Here is a 14,817-nt window from a genome sequence, read left to right on the forward strand (position 1 = left end):
TTCTAAAAGTGTCATTTTCTTGCATAGAAGATGTATTTTGATTATTTGTATAAAAGAAATTTATTTTTATTTTAAAAGTGTTATTTTTACCATATTAATTTTTATGCATAAAATAATGCATAAAAGATTATTTTTATGCATAAAAGAATTTTTTTAATATAAAAGTGTTACTTTTATCATTATTGATTTTTATGCATAGAAGATATTTTTTAAATATTGAAAGTGTGATTTTCATCATAAAAGATTTTTATGCATAAACATATGCATAGAAGATATTTTTTTATAATAAAAGTGTGATTTTCATCATAAAAGATTTTTATGCATAAACATATGTATAGAAGATATTTTTTTTATATTAAAAGTGTGATTTTCATCATAAATGATTTTTATGCATAAACATATGCATAAAAGATATTTTTTTATATTAAAAGTGTGATTTTCATCATAAATGATTTTATGCATAAACCTATGCATAAAAGATATTTTTTAATATTAAAAGTGTGATTTTCATCATAAATGATTTTTATGCATAAAAGATATTTTTTTATATTAAAAGTGTGATTTTCATCATAAATGATTTTATGCATAAACCTATGCATAAAAGATATTTTTTATATTAAAAGTGTGATTTTCATCATAAATGATTTTTATGCATAGACCTATGCAGCATAAAAGATATTTTTTTATATTAAAAGTGTAATTTGCATCATAGATGATTTTTATGCATAAACATATGCATAAAAGATATTTTTTAATATTAAAAGTGTGATTTTCATCATAAATGATTTTATGCATAAACCTATGCATAAAAGATATTTTTATATTAAAAGTGTGATTTTCATCATAAATGATTTTTATGCATAAACATATGCATAAATGAAATTCTTTCATGATAAAAGAGTGACTTTCAACATAAATGATTTTTATGATGATAAAAGTGTGACTTTCATCAAAATTGGATTTTATGCATAATAAGATGCATATAGAATCTTTATAATTAAATAAGGGTTCTCCTTAATCCTCTGTTTAATTTCCACAAAAATTAGAAAAATAAATAAGTAGATAATCTGTGCCCCCCACCCCCCAAACTCCCTACTACACCATCGTCATGGTGAAGATAGACATGAGGGAGCGGGGGTGGGTCTAGTAGAGAAAGGTGGTGTAGGCTCATCACAACTATATCATGATGGGCTTGCACCACTCGGCCATGCGCCTATCAAAGGCATGGTCTGCCTTGACTAAGCAAGTGGCCCCATGGTGTCGACTGGCCCACCGACTGTAAGCCCAACTGCATATAAGATTAAAATATAAGACAAATAGAATACATAAAAGATTAACTTTGTGTATGTGAAAAGGTTTGATGGAGCCATACCTCTGTCTATGTAAACTGCGACCAAGCTAGTTGTCCATATCGTTCATTTATAATTGATAGCAGATTGGTCACATCAGGATCTTGTGAGTGACGGGTCGATTAACATTGCTGCTACATACATGCATAGGCAACAAAATAGGATTGCTCTAACCCAAGCCATACTTAAAGCTTAGATAAAGAATACAACATGTGATATTAGAACATTGTTAAGAAACCCTATAATACTGCTTAAACAAGCAAGGTGGATAGTGCCCCTTTCGAATGATAGCTTCTAAGGACTTTCCACACGCTCCCCACTATGAAAGCCAAAGGCAACTCCTCTTTTTCAAGATAAGGATAGTGAGAAGACCAAGGACTCCCCACCCACTATAACCACCTACTCGCGGATAACCACTCCTAACTTGACATAAGCAGCATTCTACATAGCATGTAACAATGCCCCATATCTCTATACATAAGTCCATTTCCTAAACCCGGCACCCAAGGGTGCAATAAACATGAGGTTGAATGAATTAGGCCACTTACCTCAACAATGTCAAGCCAACGAAGAGTGCCGTATGCCTATGTGTAGGCCGTATGCATAGGCCATATGCTATATACATAGATTGTATGCATAGGCCGTATGCGTAGGCCGTATATACATAGGCCATATGCCATAAGCATAGGTCATATGCATAGGCTGTATGCATACAGCCTATGTGTATGGCCTATGTGTATGGCCTATGCATAGGCCATATGCATAAGTCCTGTTCATATGGCCTATACGTAGGCTTTATGCATAGGCCGTATGGACAGGCCTTATGCATAGACCATATTCCCTATGCATACGCTATGCATAAGGCCTATAGGCTCTTGACCTAAACCTAATCCCTGACAGCCAAGGGTGTAAAAATACAAAGAGAAGAAGCATAAACAAAGAGGGCTTACCTCTACTAGGTGAATCCGTATGGGTTTTTACGTGGCCTATGCCCTTGGTGGTTATTCGCTTGAATAGACCTACAAAAGGTTATCATAATAAATCAAAACATTAGTTCACTAGTTCATAGACCTATTACATAAGAGGTCTATGCATAAGGCCTATGTATAATCCCTATTGCATATTCCCTATCCATAAGGATATGCATAAGCCCTATTGCATAAGAGGCTATTCATATCGCTTATGCACACCCTATGCATAAACCCTATGCATAAACCTATGCATAAACCCTATGCATAAGGCTATGCATAAGCCCTATTGCATAAGGCCTATGCATAAATCCCATTGCATAAGAGGGCTATGCATAGGGCTTATGCATAGCCTATGCATAGCCCTATGCATAAGGCCATGCATAAGCCCTATTGCATAAGGCCTATGCATAAGCCCTATTGCATAAGAGGGCTATGCATAGGGCTTATGCATACCCTATGCATAGCCTATGCATAAGGTTATGCATAAGCCCTATGCATAAGGCCTATGTATAAGCCCTATTGCATAAGAGGGCTATGCATAGGGCTTATTCATACCCTATGCATAGCCTATGCATAAGGCTATGCATAAGCCCTATGCATAGCCCTGTGCATAAGCCCTATTGCATAAGGCTATGCATAAGCCCTATGCATAAGAGGGCTATGCATAAAAAGGGCTATGCATAAAGAAGCCTATTGCCTATTGACCTAACCCTAATTCCCGGCACCCAAGGGTGAAAAAACACAAAGACAAGAAGCACAAATGAAGAAAGATGGCTTACCGTATGAGAGGCTATGCCCAAAACCTTGCTCACTTGAATAATCCTACAAAAAACAAACATAATAAATAAAAAAGTTAGTCATCATTAACACATTAGTAAGCAAGAAGAACAAGAGAAAAAAGAGATGAGTATCCTAAACCCTGCTCTTAATGCATAAGTGAATGGAAAAACTAGTTTGTGTTAAACCTAAACCCTAGCATAATGCATAGAATGCTTAATAGAAAGCTTTGATGGAGAGCTCCCTATCAAATCTCTCTATTATATCTCTATGCATTAGGCTCGGGTTAGGGAAAGAGAGAGGAAAGAGAATGGAAGGGAGAAAAGGAGAGAGGGGAAGGGAGAGAAGCTCATATAAAACTATGTCCAAGCTTTCCATGAAAGCTTAGAAGAAGACATGAAACCATGAAGAAAGCAAGAAAGTGCTTACCTTGGAGAGGGGGCTTGATTGATCCAGCACCCTTGAAGGATGAGTTGAGGTGGGAGAAAAACTCAGGCTGGCAGGCATACGATGTGCATGTGCAGAATAGGAGAAGTAGGTAGGTATTGACACACGCCGGTAGGCGATTTAGGTGGGAGTCACAATTTCACAAGTCACTGCTGAGCAACGAAATTTCATTGTCGAGCAGCGCAGTAGTGGATTTTTGTTGTTGGGCAGTGAAAAAATGTTGCTGTGGTCATTTTCTGGCAGCGAAAACCTAGGTAAATTTTTGTTTACAGTACTGGATGTTGTTGTGTGTTTTGTATGAACCCTAAATCAGTTTTAGCTAGGTTAAAGATGTTTGACAGTGATCATCAAGGGACGGAAGTTAGATCCAAGGCATGGTTAAGAGAAAAAAATTGATGTGTGTGTGTGATCAATGCAAGGTCCAGTATATACGATAATGTTGTATAACAATTGAGCGTGTCTAAACATATGGTCTTCATGAGGTAGTGGCATGACCAAGTACAGATGATAACATGGAGGAAAACCATAGGAGAGTTCTAGGTAACATGCCACACCATTCGATGACATTGAGTAGAGTGCAAAAGGTGGCAAGGCTTTATATGGAAAGCATGGCTGAGACTCGTCTTCCCCAACCAATGAATGAGATGCCTCGACCATTACCACATGAGGAGGAAGAGAATTTTATCATAGACGACACGGTGAGTGACTTGTTTGGACGGGAGATTATAGATAATAGTGAGCAAGCTCCAATGTCACAAGAGGAGGAAACCTTGCATAGAGAGTCAAGCACACCTTTGTATGAGGGATGTTTGTACTCCACACTTGGAGCTATTGAACTTGCAAACAACTTATAGATGGAGTGTGCAAGTGTCACAAGTCTTCTTCCGTAATACCACCTCATTCTATTGAAAATATTTCATGTTCTATATACTCTCCTTTTTCTAATATTTTGACATATGATTTCTTGCCCTATGTTGTAGGCTTCTAAAAAAGATTCTTCCCCCTTAAAATCTATTACTGAACTCACGAGATGGGTGTCGTAAAATGCTCTCTATGCTACGTATAGATTATACAAAAATACTTGCATGTCCCAATGATTGCATGCTATTTAGAGCGGTTAATAAAGATGCAACACAATGTCTACAATGTGGGGAGAGACACTATAGGGATGATTTGCAACAAGGAGGTAAAGTTCCTCGAAAGGTTTTGAGACACTTCCCTATCATTCCTCGCATCCAACACATGTTTAAATGTAAGGGGATTGTAGAAGTCATGACATGGTATACTACTCATCGGTCAACTGATAGCATCATGAGAATCGCTGATTCAATTGCATGGCAACATGTAGAGTATCAATGGCCAGAGTTTAAAGATGAGCCTCATCACTTATGTCTTGGCTTGGACATGGATGGTGCTTACCCAAATTCTTTATCTCAAACTTTTGGTTCAAAAGCCTCCTGACATCATGTATGTCAGCATCACTATCACCAATGATAATCAAGTCATCCACATAGATGACTAATTTCATGATCTCTCTATCTGTCTTTTTCACATAAAGTGAAAAATCTCCATTGGATATCTGAAATCCAATGGTAACGAGATACTCCTTGGACCATGCTCTAGGTGCCTGCTTCAAGCCATACAAGGCTTTGCATAACCTGCACACAACATCTGGGTGTGTATCACTCTCATAACCTGGTGGCTGCATTATGTATACTTCTTGCAAATCACCATGCAAGAAGACATTCTTTACATCCATCTGATGTAAAGACCAACCCTTTGTTGTAGCCATAGTAGTGACAACTCTCACGGCTGTCATTCTTACAACCGAGCTGAATGTGTCCTCATAGTCAATGCCATAATTCTGCGCATAACCCTTGGCAACCAATCAAGCCTTACACCTACTCAATTTTGCACAAACCCTTGGCAACTAATCAAGCCTTATACCTACTCACTGAACCATCAATATTATGCTTGACTTTATACACCCACTTACATCCAATTGTCTTCTTTTCCTTAGGCAAAGGCACTAATTCCCATGTTGTATTTGCATCCATTGCTACCATCTCCTCATTCATGACATCTTTCCATTTCTTGTTTTCAAGTACTTGCTCAAAACAAGTGGGCTCCAACTCTTGTATTGATTTAACCATGTAAGCATAATGATGGGATTTATATCCATTATATCTCAACCTATCACAATAGGGTACCTAACCCTCATAGATCTACATACACCTGGATCATTGTCAAGTGTCCTCAAAATAGCCCTCGTTCTCCTTACACCAAGAGTAACTACAAACAGAATACCAAGCTCCTTATCAAGGCCCTGCTAAGAGTCGCTAGAGTAGTTATCCACATATGAGTGACCTGCTTATAGACAAGGCACAAAAGGTTGATCTACCTTTTCCTTTACTTTGCATGAGACATGTGTACCTACATCTGTGTTTAACCTATCTGACCATGGACTAACATTGGATCCACTACTAGAGAACTCTCCAAGTCCACTAAGCATCTATGATTGCTGCTCTACATGTGGTACAACATCAACACTTCTTACTTCTGCATCTTCTGTTGCCTTCACTGTTGGTCCATACTAGCTACTCATCTTGTCAAAGACAATATCTCTGCTTGCTCACATCTCACAAGTGGTCGGGTTATAACATCTTTACCCCTTCTACTCTATAGCATAACCAATAAAGATGCATTTCTCTACAACACTATATTGGGGAATATTGGGGAATATGGGAATTTTTCACAAGTTTGGGACACATGGTCCGGTTATAACATCTTTACCCCTTCTACTCTATAGCATAACCAATAAAGATGCATTTCTCTACAACACTATATTGGGGAATATGGGAATTTCCCACAAGTTTGGGACACATGGTCAAAACTTTGGATCTTCCATAACTTGAACATCACTACTCCAAATTGAGCGCACTATAGCTCACTAGATCTCATTTTTCAAGCGCTTTAGCAATGATAGGTCACATGATAGGATTTTGAGAAACTTATAGGCATGTTAATCGGGTTCCACTTTTCTAGTATTCAAAAATGGGAATTGGGAGATTCCCAAATTCACTAATATGGTGTTCTACCTTTGTATCCAACTTTTTTCTTACTTCATCTCGAACATGCACATATGTAATACACCCAAACACTTTTAGGTGAGACACAACCGGTCTTATGTTTATAAACTTCTATTCATGTGTTATACCATGAACAACTGCAGTGGGTGTCTTGTTTGTAATGTACACAATAGTTGCCACTGCTTCTATCCAAAAATCATGTGGCATATTCTTTTTAGCCATTAAGGCACGCACCACTTCTGCAATGTGCCTATTCTTTCTTTCTACAACACCATTGTTGAGTTACCTACATTTGAATTATCTCTTGGTTCCTTTCTTTCTTTACGAAATCGTTGAACTCATTGGAGAAATATTATCTCCCACCATCTGATCTTAGGCATTTTATTTACATGTGTTTTTCCTTCTTGACCAAGGTTTTAAATCTTTGAAAGTGAGAAAGCATCTCACTTTTCTCCTTCATGAAGTAAACCCACACTTTCTTAGTATGGTCATCAATGAATGTAACATAATACTTTCAACCAATAATTGTTGTAGTCTTGGTTGGTCCCCATACATTTGAATGTATAACATCTAATGGCCTTGCATTGATATGCTTTTCATGTGAGAAAGCATGTTTGTCCTGCTTACCAAGATGGCATGCTTCATGTACTTTATGCATACCATCAACCTTAAACTTTGGCAAACCTCCAAAAAATTTTTGGGTCTGCATAGACTTCAGTATTGTATATTCATATGACCAATGCGCTTGTGCCATATGTCAATATCTGCAATGACACTTATTTCATATGCAAAAACTGTTGAAAAACAGGTAGAGGTAGAGGAGACACACACACAGGAGCAAACCCTAATGTATATTACAAACCCTAATGTATATTACAAACTTTATGCATACCATCAACCTTAAACTTTGGCAAACCTCCAAAAATATTTTGGGTCTGCATAGACTTCAGTATTGTATATTCATATGACCAATGCGCTTGTGCCATATGTCAATATCTGCAATGACACTTATTTCATGTGCAAAAACTGTTGAAAAACAGGTAGAGGTAGAGGAGACACACACACAGGAGCAAACCCTAATGTATATTACAAACCCTAACCATGGAGGGAAGCCATCTCCCTTCTCACAATTCATAAAGCCATAATCCATAATACACTAGACACACTATGAGTTGTGTCCACACACATCTAACCCTAGCTAATGTCCACACACTATGACCAGCTGGATGCGATCATTTATGTCTCACACATGTTCCTACCTAACATGCCAGCACATAGCATAGCTGGCACACACTGATATCAAGCTTGAATCTCAACCGCCCCTCTCAAGCTCATGATGTACTACCATAGATGAAGATGTAGATGAGCTTGGGATATCAAAGCTCTCAACACTCCCCCTCAAGCTCATCCCACGTACTCCCAACATAGTATTATGGAAGTACTCAAACTTCTCCCTGCTAAGTCGCTTTGTAAAGATGTCGGCCACCTGCTCTTCAGTCTTCACATATTGTAGATCCACTGTACCATCCAGCACCTTCTCTCTGACAAAGTGATAATGGACCTCTATGTGTTTGGTCCTCGCATGAAACACTAGATTCTTGGCCAACTATATGCTACTCATGTTGTCACAATGAATGACAACTTTGCCATCAATAGGCTCACCCAAATTAGCCAAGCGATTCTTTAACCATATTCCTTCACAAGTAGCAATGACTGCACCCCTGTATTCAGCCTCTGTACTGGATAAAGAAACAGTAGGTTTCTTCTTGCTACTCCAACTCACCACGGCAAGTGTAAAGGCATAACCACTAGTAGACCTTGTGTCATATGAGCTACCTGCCCAATCAACATCTATGTAGCCATGTATATCCAAGCCTTTACCATGCTCATAAAGAAGACCATAATGTGCAGTGGTCTTTACATATCGCATAATGCGTCTCACTGCATCCAAATGAGGTTTTCTGGCGCTCTACATAAATTGGCTTACTAGCTCCACATCATAACTCAAATCCGGGTGTGTGATAGTTGTTGAAAGAACGGTAGAGGGGGAGGAGACACACACACAGGAGCAAACCCTAATGTATATTGCAAACCCTAACCATAGAGGGAAGCCATCTCCACTCTCACACAAAGCATAATGCCATAATCCATAATCCACACAACACACTATGAGTTGTGTCCACACACCTCTAACCCTAGCTAATGTCCACACACTATGACCAGCTGGACACGCGGTCAGTTATGTCTCACACATGTTCCTACCTAACATGCCAGCACATAGCATAGCTGGCTCACACTGACATCGAGCTTGAATCTCAACAGTCCCTCTCAAGCTTATGATGTACTGCCGATGAAGATGTAGATGAGCTTGGGATATCAAAACTCTCAACACTCCCCCTCAAGCTCATCCCATGTACTCCCAACATAGTCCGGAAGTACTCAAACTTCTCCCTGCTAAGTGGCTTTGTGAAGATGTCTGCCACCTGCTCATGAGTCTTCACATACTGTAGATCAACTGTACCATCCAGCACCTTCTCTCTGACAAAGTAGGTCTTGGTCAATAGTCAGAAAAAGAGTTTGGGTCTGGAAAGGTTCTTCCTAAACTATCTTTCTCGAAAGGTACTATTTTAATTTCTCTTTTTCTAAATTTCCTTTGACGAATATTTGCTTACAGATTTCTAAAACATGAATTTCTTATGAGAAATAAAATAATCATTTTTCTCGATCTCCGGCTTCAATAATTTAATTCAATTTCTCCTTACCATCTTAGTGAATATGAAACGGTAGAATTTCCTCTCACATATTATCTACTTATTCCTTTTTCCAATTTTTATAAAAATTAATAGAGGATTAAAGAGAATCTTTATTTAATTATAAAGATTCTATATGCATCTAATTATACATAAAATCTAATTCTGATGAAAGTCACACTTTTATCATCATAAAAATCATTGATGATGATGAAAATCACTCTTTTAACATGAAAGAATTTCTTTTATGCATATATTTATGCATACAAATCATTTATGATGAAAATCACTATTTTTTAAAAAAATATCTTTTATGCACCCATTTATGCATAAAAAACCATTTATGATGAAAATCACACTTTTAATATAAAAAAATATCTTTTATGCATATGTTCATGCATAAAAATCATTTATGATGAAAACCACATTTTAATATAAAAAAATATCTTTTATGCATATATTTATGCATAAAAATCATTTTTGATAAAAATCACACTTTTAATATAAAAAAATATCTTTTATGCACATGTTCATGCATAAAAATCATTTATGATGAAAGTCACACTTTCAATATATAAAAAAATATCTTTTATGCATATGTTCATGCATAAAAATCATTTATGATGAAAATCACACTTTTAATATAAAAAATATCTTCTATGCATATGTTTATGCATAAAAATCTTTTATGATGAAAATCATACTTTTAATATAAAAAATATATTTTATGCATAAAAACCATTTATGATGAAAATCACACTTTTAATATAAAAAAATATCTTTTATACACCCATTTATGCATAAAAACCATTTATGATAAAAATCACACTTTTAATATTAAAAAAATATGTTTTATGCACCAATTTATGCATAAAAATCATTTATGATAAAAATCACACTTCAATATAAAAATTTATCTTTTATGCTTATGTTTATGCATAAAAATCATTTATGATGAAAGTAACACTTTTATAATAGAAAAAATCTTTTATGCATAAAAATCAAATATGATAAAAGTAACACTTTTATCATTAAAAAATAATCTTTTATGCATAAAAATCAAATATGATAAAAGTAACACTTTTATAATAATAAAAAAATCTTTTATGCATAAAAATTAATTATGATAAAAGTAACACTTTTATAATAATTAAAAAAATCTTTTATGCATACTTCTATGCATGAAAATCAAATATGATAAAAGTAACACTTTTATATTAAAAAAATATTTTATGCATACTTCTATGCATGAAAATCAAATATGATAAAGTTAACACTTTTATATAAAAAAAATCTTTTATGCATACTTTTATGCAAAAAAATCAATAATAATGAAAGTAATTCTTTTATAATAAAACTAAATTTCTTTTATACAAATAATCAAAATGCATCTTCTATGCATGAAAATGACACTTTAGAATATAGAAATCATAAGGATTACTCTTTTAGAATAATGAAAGATAATACTTATTTCCAAATTTTTGAAAAATTTCGCCATAACCTCCTTGATATGGCTAACCATTGTTTAATTTTTAAGTCTCTAAAATTAATTAGAAATGCACCAAGAGTATTTAAATCATTCTAAAGTAACATTTTTCTACTTATTTAAGAGAAACATTATGAAAAACTTAATTTTATTAATCATTCACCTAGGATAAAGAATGGTTGGATTTACTAGAGAAGAGAGGGGAATGCCTTTTGCAATGAGGCATAACATCATTTGCAATGTAGAGAAGACAAAAATCATAAAAAACCATAAAAAGAATATAAAAGAGAAGAATCTCCAACTTACATTGATAATTTCAGAGCTTTCCTTTGGCTTGATGGTTTGAGGGTTCTACTCTTGTTTGAGACAAGAGTGGCCACCAATCTTTTAGAAGAGGGAGGTCAAAAACTAATGAATTATGAGTACAATTCACTATTTTTGGCACTTGGGAGAGACAGGGTAACAGTGCAAAACACTTGAGTTTCAACAAAGGAGAGGGCTTCTATTTATAGGAAAAAGTGAGCTTCTAACCAAGCCAACTGATTCTAGAATTTTTCAAATCAGTTTGGTCAATTTTTGACCATTTTTAGGTCAGTTTTGCTCACTTTTTGGATCTAGTAGAAACAGGAGAGAGGAGAGATAAAGTATCCCATTATTTGGGCGTTTAAAACTCATTCAAGCATGTGAAATAGGTGCCTCCTTCATGAGGGGAATTCCCCCATGTAGAGGTGTCAAAAATGCATCATTACTTCTAAATATCTCCCTTTTTTAACTATTAACCTTGTCCTTAGTCAACTCTTTTGTGTGAGTGAAGTGAGGTGAAAGGAGGGAGGAGTACACATAGTGCAATGCGACGGGGTGACATCGCACGTGGGAGGCTACACTGTAATTGCTACTTAGGTGGAGCTTGGACGAACTCGACCATCGAAAAGATCCCCACGATATTTACAGTTTGCTAGAGAATCTTCTTGTTACATGTGTTTTGACGTGCTTTTGGGCAAACCATAACATTTTTGGCACCGATGCCGAGGAGCCATCCCTTGTCTTTTTCCATCGTATTTCTTTAATTTATGCATTATCCATTGCCCATTGTCTTTAGTAATGGTTTACCATGAAAAAGATGTGGTTTTGATGTTGATTTGTGTGATTTGGTGAGGAATAGCTCTCTTTTGTTTAAAATGTTTTTTTGCCTAATTTTTAGCTAAAATCGTTGTTTTTTAATGTTGTTAATTCGGTTTTTAATATTTGTAGGTCTTCCACATAGAGTGTATTAGGCTTTCTTTTCTTCCATTGCATTAAAAAATGCAATATAATGCATTTTTAGTGATTTTTAGCTTTCTTTTTTAGTTTAACGTAGAGTGAAAATCGTTAATTTTTGCTTGTTTTTCGTGTTTTTTGTTAGATTCGTTTGCATACGTGTGTTAGCAATCCATTAGGGTAGCTAGATATCTCAAACTAATTTATCAAAAACATTAAAAGAATCTTGGAATTGACTAATCTTCATTAATGGATTGGTTTTTCTCGTTTAAGAGCGATTAATCCATTCCAAGAGTTAAAAATTTCATAAATATGTTGTTTGGAGTCCATTTCGATCATGTAAGAGGTCAGAATTAGTGTTCTTGAGTGTTTTGAGGGTATCTAGATGCATCAAAACATCTAATTACATCAATTTATTCATTAATGGAAGGAATTTCACTCTCTTCTGCTTACTTTTTCATAAAGTGAAGAGACTAAAATTAATAGTTTAACTAGTCTCTAATTATGGATTAATTTACACATTTGTTGATGCACATAGCTTATCACTTTCATAACCTATCCAATGATATGCTGAATGGTGTGAATTAATTAGTGATGATTAGTGGTTAATTAGAGTCCTTAATTAGTCCAAATTAATTTCTCATTACATTTTTACTTAACTCATGTGTTGGCTAACAAGCATTTAATGTAAAGATGCCAATGATTTGTCAACTTGTCGATTTTGGGGATCATTTATGAAGGGTGTAAGGAGGTGTTATAAAAGTGCACTTTTTTAATTCCCACTTACCTTTTTGGGAAAATTCCCATATCTCCCCAATTTCAAATTTAAAAAATATTCCCTCCACACAAGAAAACTCGAATTTTCCTATAGAAAAAAAAAATCTACCTCACAAGAACTACTTCACGATGTGAGATAGGTCCGTGAAGTTTTTTATTTATTTTTTTGACCTCGCGCGAGCTACTTTATGGCCTGACATAGCATCTACTTCATGGCATGAGATAGGTCCGTGAATTTTTTTAAAAAAATAAAATCAACCTCACGCAAGCTACTTCATGGCGTGAGAAAGGTCTGTGAAACAAGAAACAAAAAAATTGACCTCACATGTGCTACTTCACAGTGTGAGATAGCCTCTAGTTCATGATGATGTGAGATGGGTCCGTGAATTTATTTTTATAAAAAAAAATCTACCTCATGCGAGATACTTCACGATGTGAGAAAGCCTTAACCTGATGGCGTGAGATAGGACCCTGAAGTTTTTTTTAAAAAAAAAATCCTACCTCATGCACTTCACGGCATGAGATAGGTCCCATGAGCTACTCCACGGTGTGAGACAGTGTAAGATTCCTCCCTCTAGCTTTGGAGATGTAAAGGTGTAAGAACCTCCCCTTCAGTTTCTGTAATCATCCCCTATTTCATAATACAAGAAAACATTGTTTTCCCTTGTTTTTAGCCTAGAGAGAGAAAATGTTCAAGAGAGAGGTAATACAAATTAAGATATTTTTGAATTACCTTGAAATAGAAGTTCAAAAATAATTTTCGAATGTGCATAAGAAATTAACTAAATATGTGTATTGGAGACCTTAGCCTAAGGGTCCACATTTTCATAAATTTTTGATTAAGGTCCAAATAAGGTTCTAAAGGGCCAAGTTCTAAAGGGCCAATAGGATTAATCCAAGTGTTGGGATGAGAAAAATACAAACAATAAAAGATAGTACCCCAAAAATGAGTAAATGTTCACATAAGATGAAGAGTTGACCAAGTACTGGGTTTATGAGTTTAAAAAATGGGATATTTTGGTAAAATAATGATTTTTTGACACCTCACTAAGGAGGGAAAGGGCTCATGAAGGAGGCACATTTTTTTCATCATTGCTTTACATTTATAATTCAAAAAAACGAGATATTTTTATCTCTCCTATCTCCTCCTGCAAACTGGATCAAAAAGGGAGCCAAGCTGGTCCAAAACTTGTCCAAATTGGGTCAACAAACTAAAGCTGGAAGCCTCTAGAACCTAGTTGGACTTGGTTAGTGGCCTCCCTCACCTATAAATATACCCTCATTCCTTTGTATTTTCATCTTTGGAGTAATTACATGCTAGTATTATCTTCCTTTTAGTGTAATTCTATTATCCCTCTATTTTGCCTCTACTTTTGGAAGCTTTGGAGCTTCACAATTCTCGACTTCCCAATTTTTAATGTGATGTGATCCTTGATTCCTATCATGCCCGTGGTCTTGGCTTAATAGAACTAAAGCATCCTTGATGTCTTCCTATCTTACCATTGTAAGTGTAGCTTTAATGATATTGTGACACTTTTCCTCCATGTAGTTGCTTATGCCGACATCGTGGCCTTTTGTGTTGTTGATGTGGATCGAGCGCAAACCTGATCACTTGCTTTTGTACTGACTTGGCTTTGATTAGTTATGAAAATATGAGCTTTTGTACCCTTGTGTACTTGCCACCCTTACACGGCTTTGTGGTTTTTTGAAATTTTTGCATCAGCCCCACTAGTGAGATCATGCCATAGTAGTGGATGCTCTGGACCGGCGGCTCCTAGTCCTCCGCTTGTCCTTTTTTTGGCATAATCACCATCGCTTGGACCTTTTATTTTCTCATCCTGAAGCCAATTACTATTTTGGAAAAGGTGTACCATCCAAGTTTTCTAAGGTAAAGGCATTCTAGCTGAAGGGTTT

At 35.6% G+C, this 14,817-nt stretch overlaps 1 protein-coding gene across 1 annotated transcript in view; it reads left to right on the plus strand.

Annotated features, from left to right (window-relative positions):
* Positions 1–14,511, plus strand: part of LOC147627672 (uncharacterized) — a 41,879-nt gene extending 27,368 nt beyond the window's left edge. The window contains exon 3 of the mRNA XM_086814258.1: positions 14,453–14,511. Within this exon, the coding sequence (XP_086670384.1) occupies positions 14,453–14,511 (59 nt within the window). The remainder of the gene's footprint in view (positions 1–14,452) is intronic.
* Positions 14,512–14,817: the final 306 nt, after the last annotated feature.

Source organism: Cibotium barometz, chromosome 20 (genome assembly GCF_041138505.1).
Source record: "Cibotium barometz isolate CiBa-2024 chromosome 20, ASM4113850v1, whole genome shotgun sequence".
Classification (NCBI taxonomy): Eukaryota; Viridiplantae; Streptophyta; class Polypodiopsida; order Cyatheales; family Cibotiaceae; genus Cibotium; species Cibotium barometz.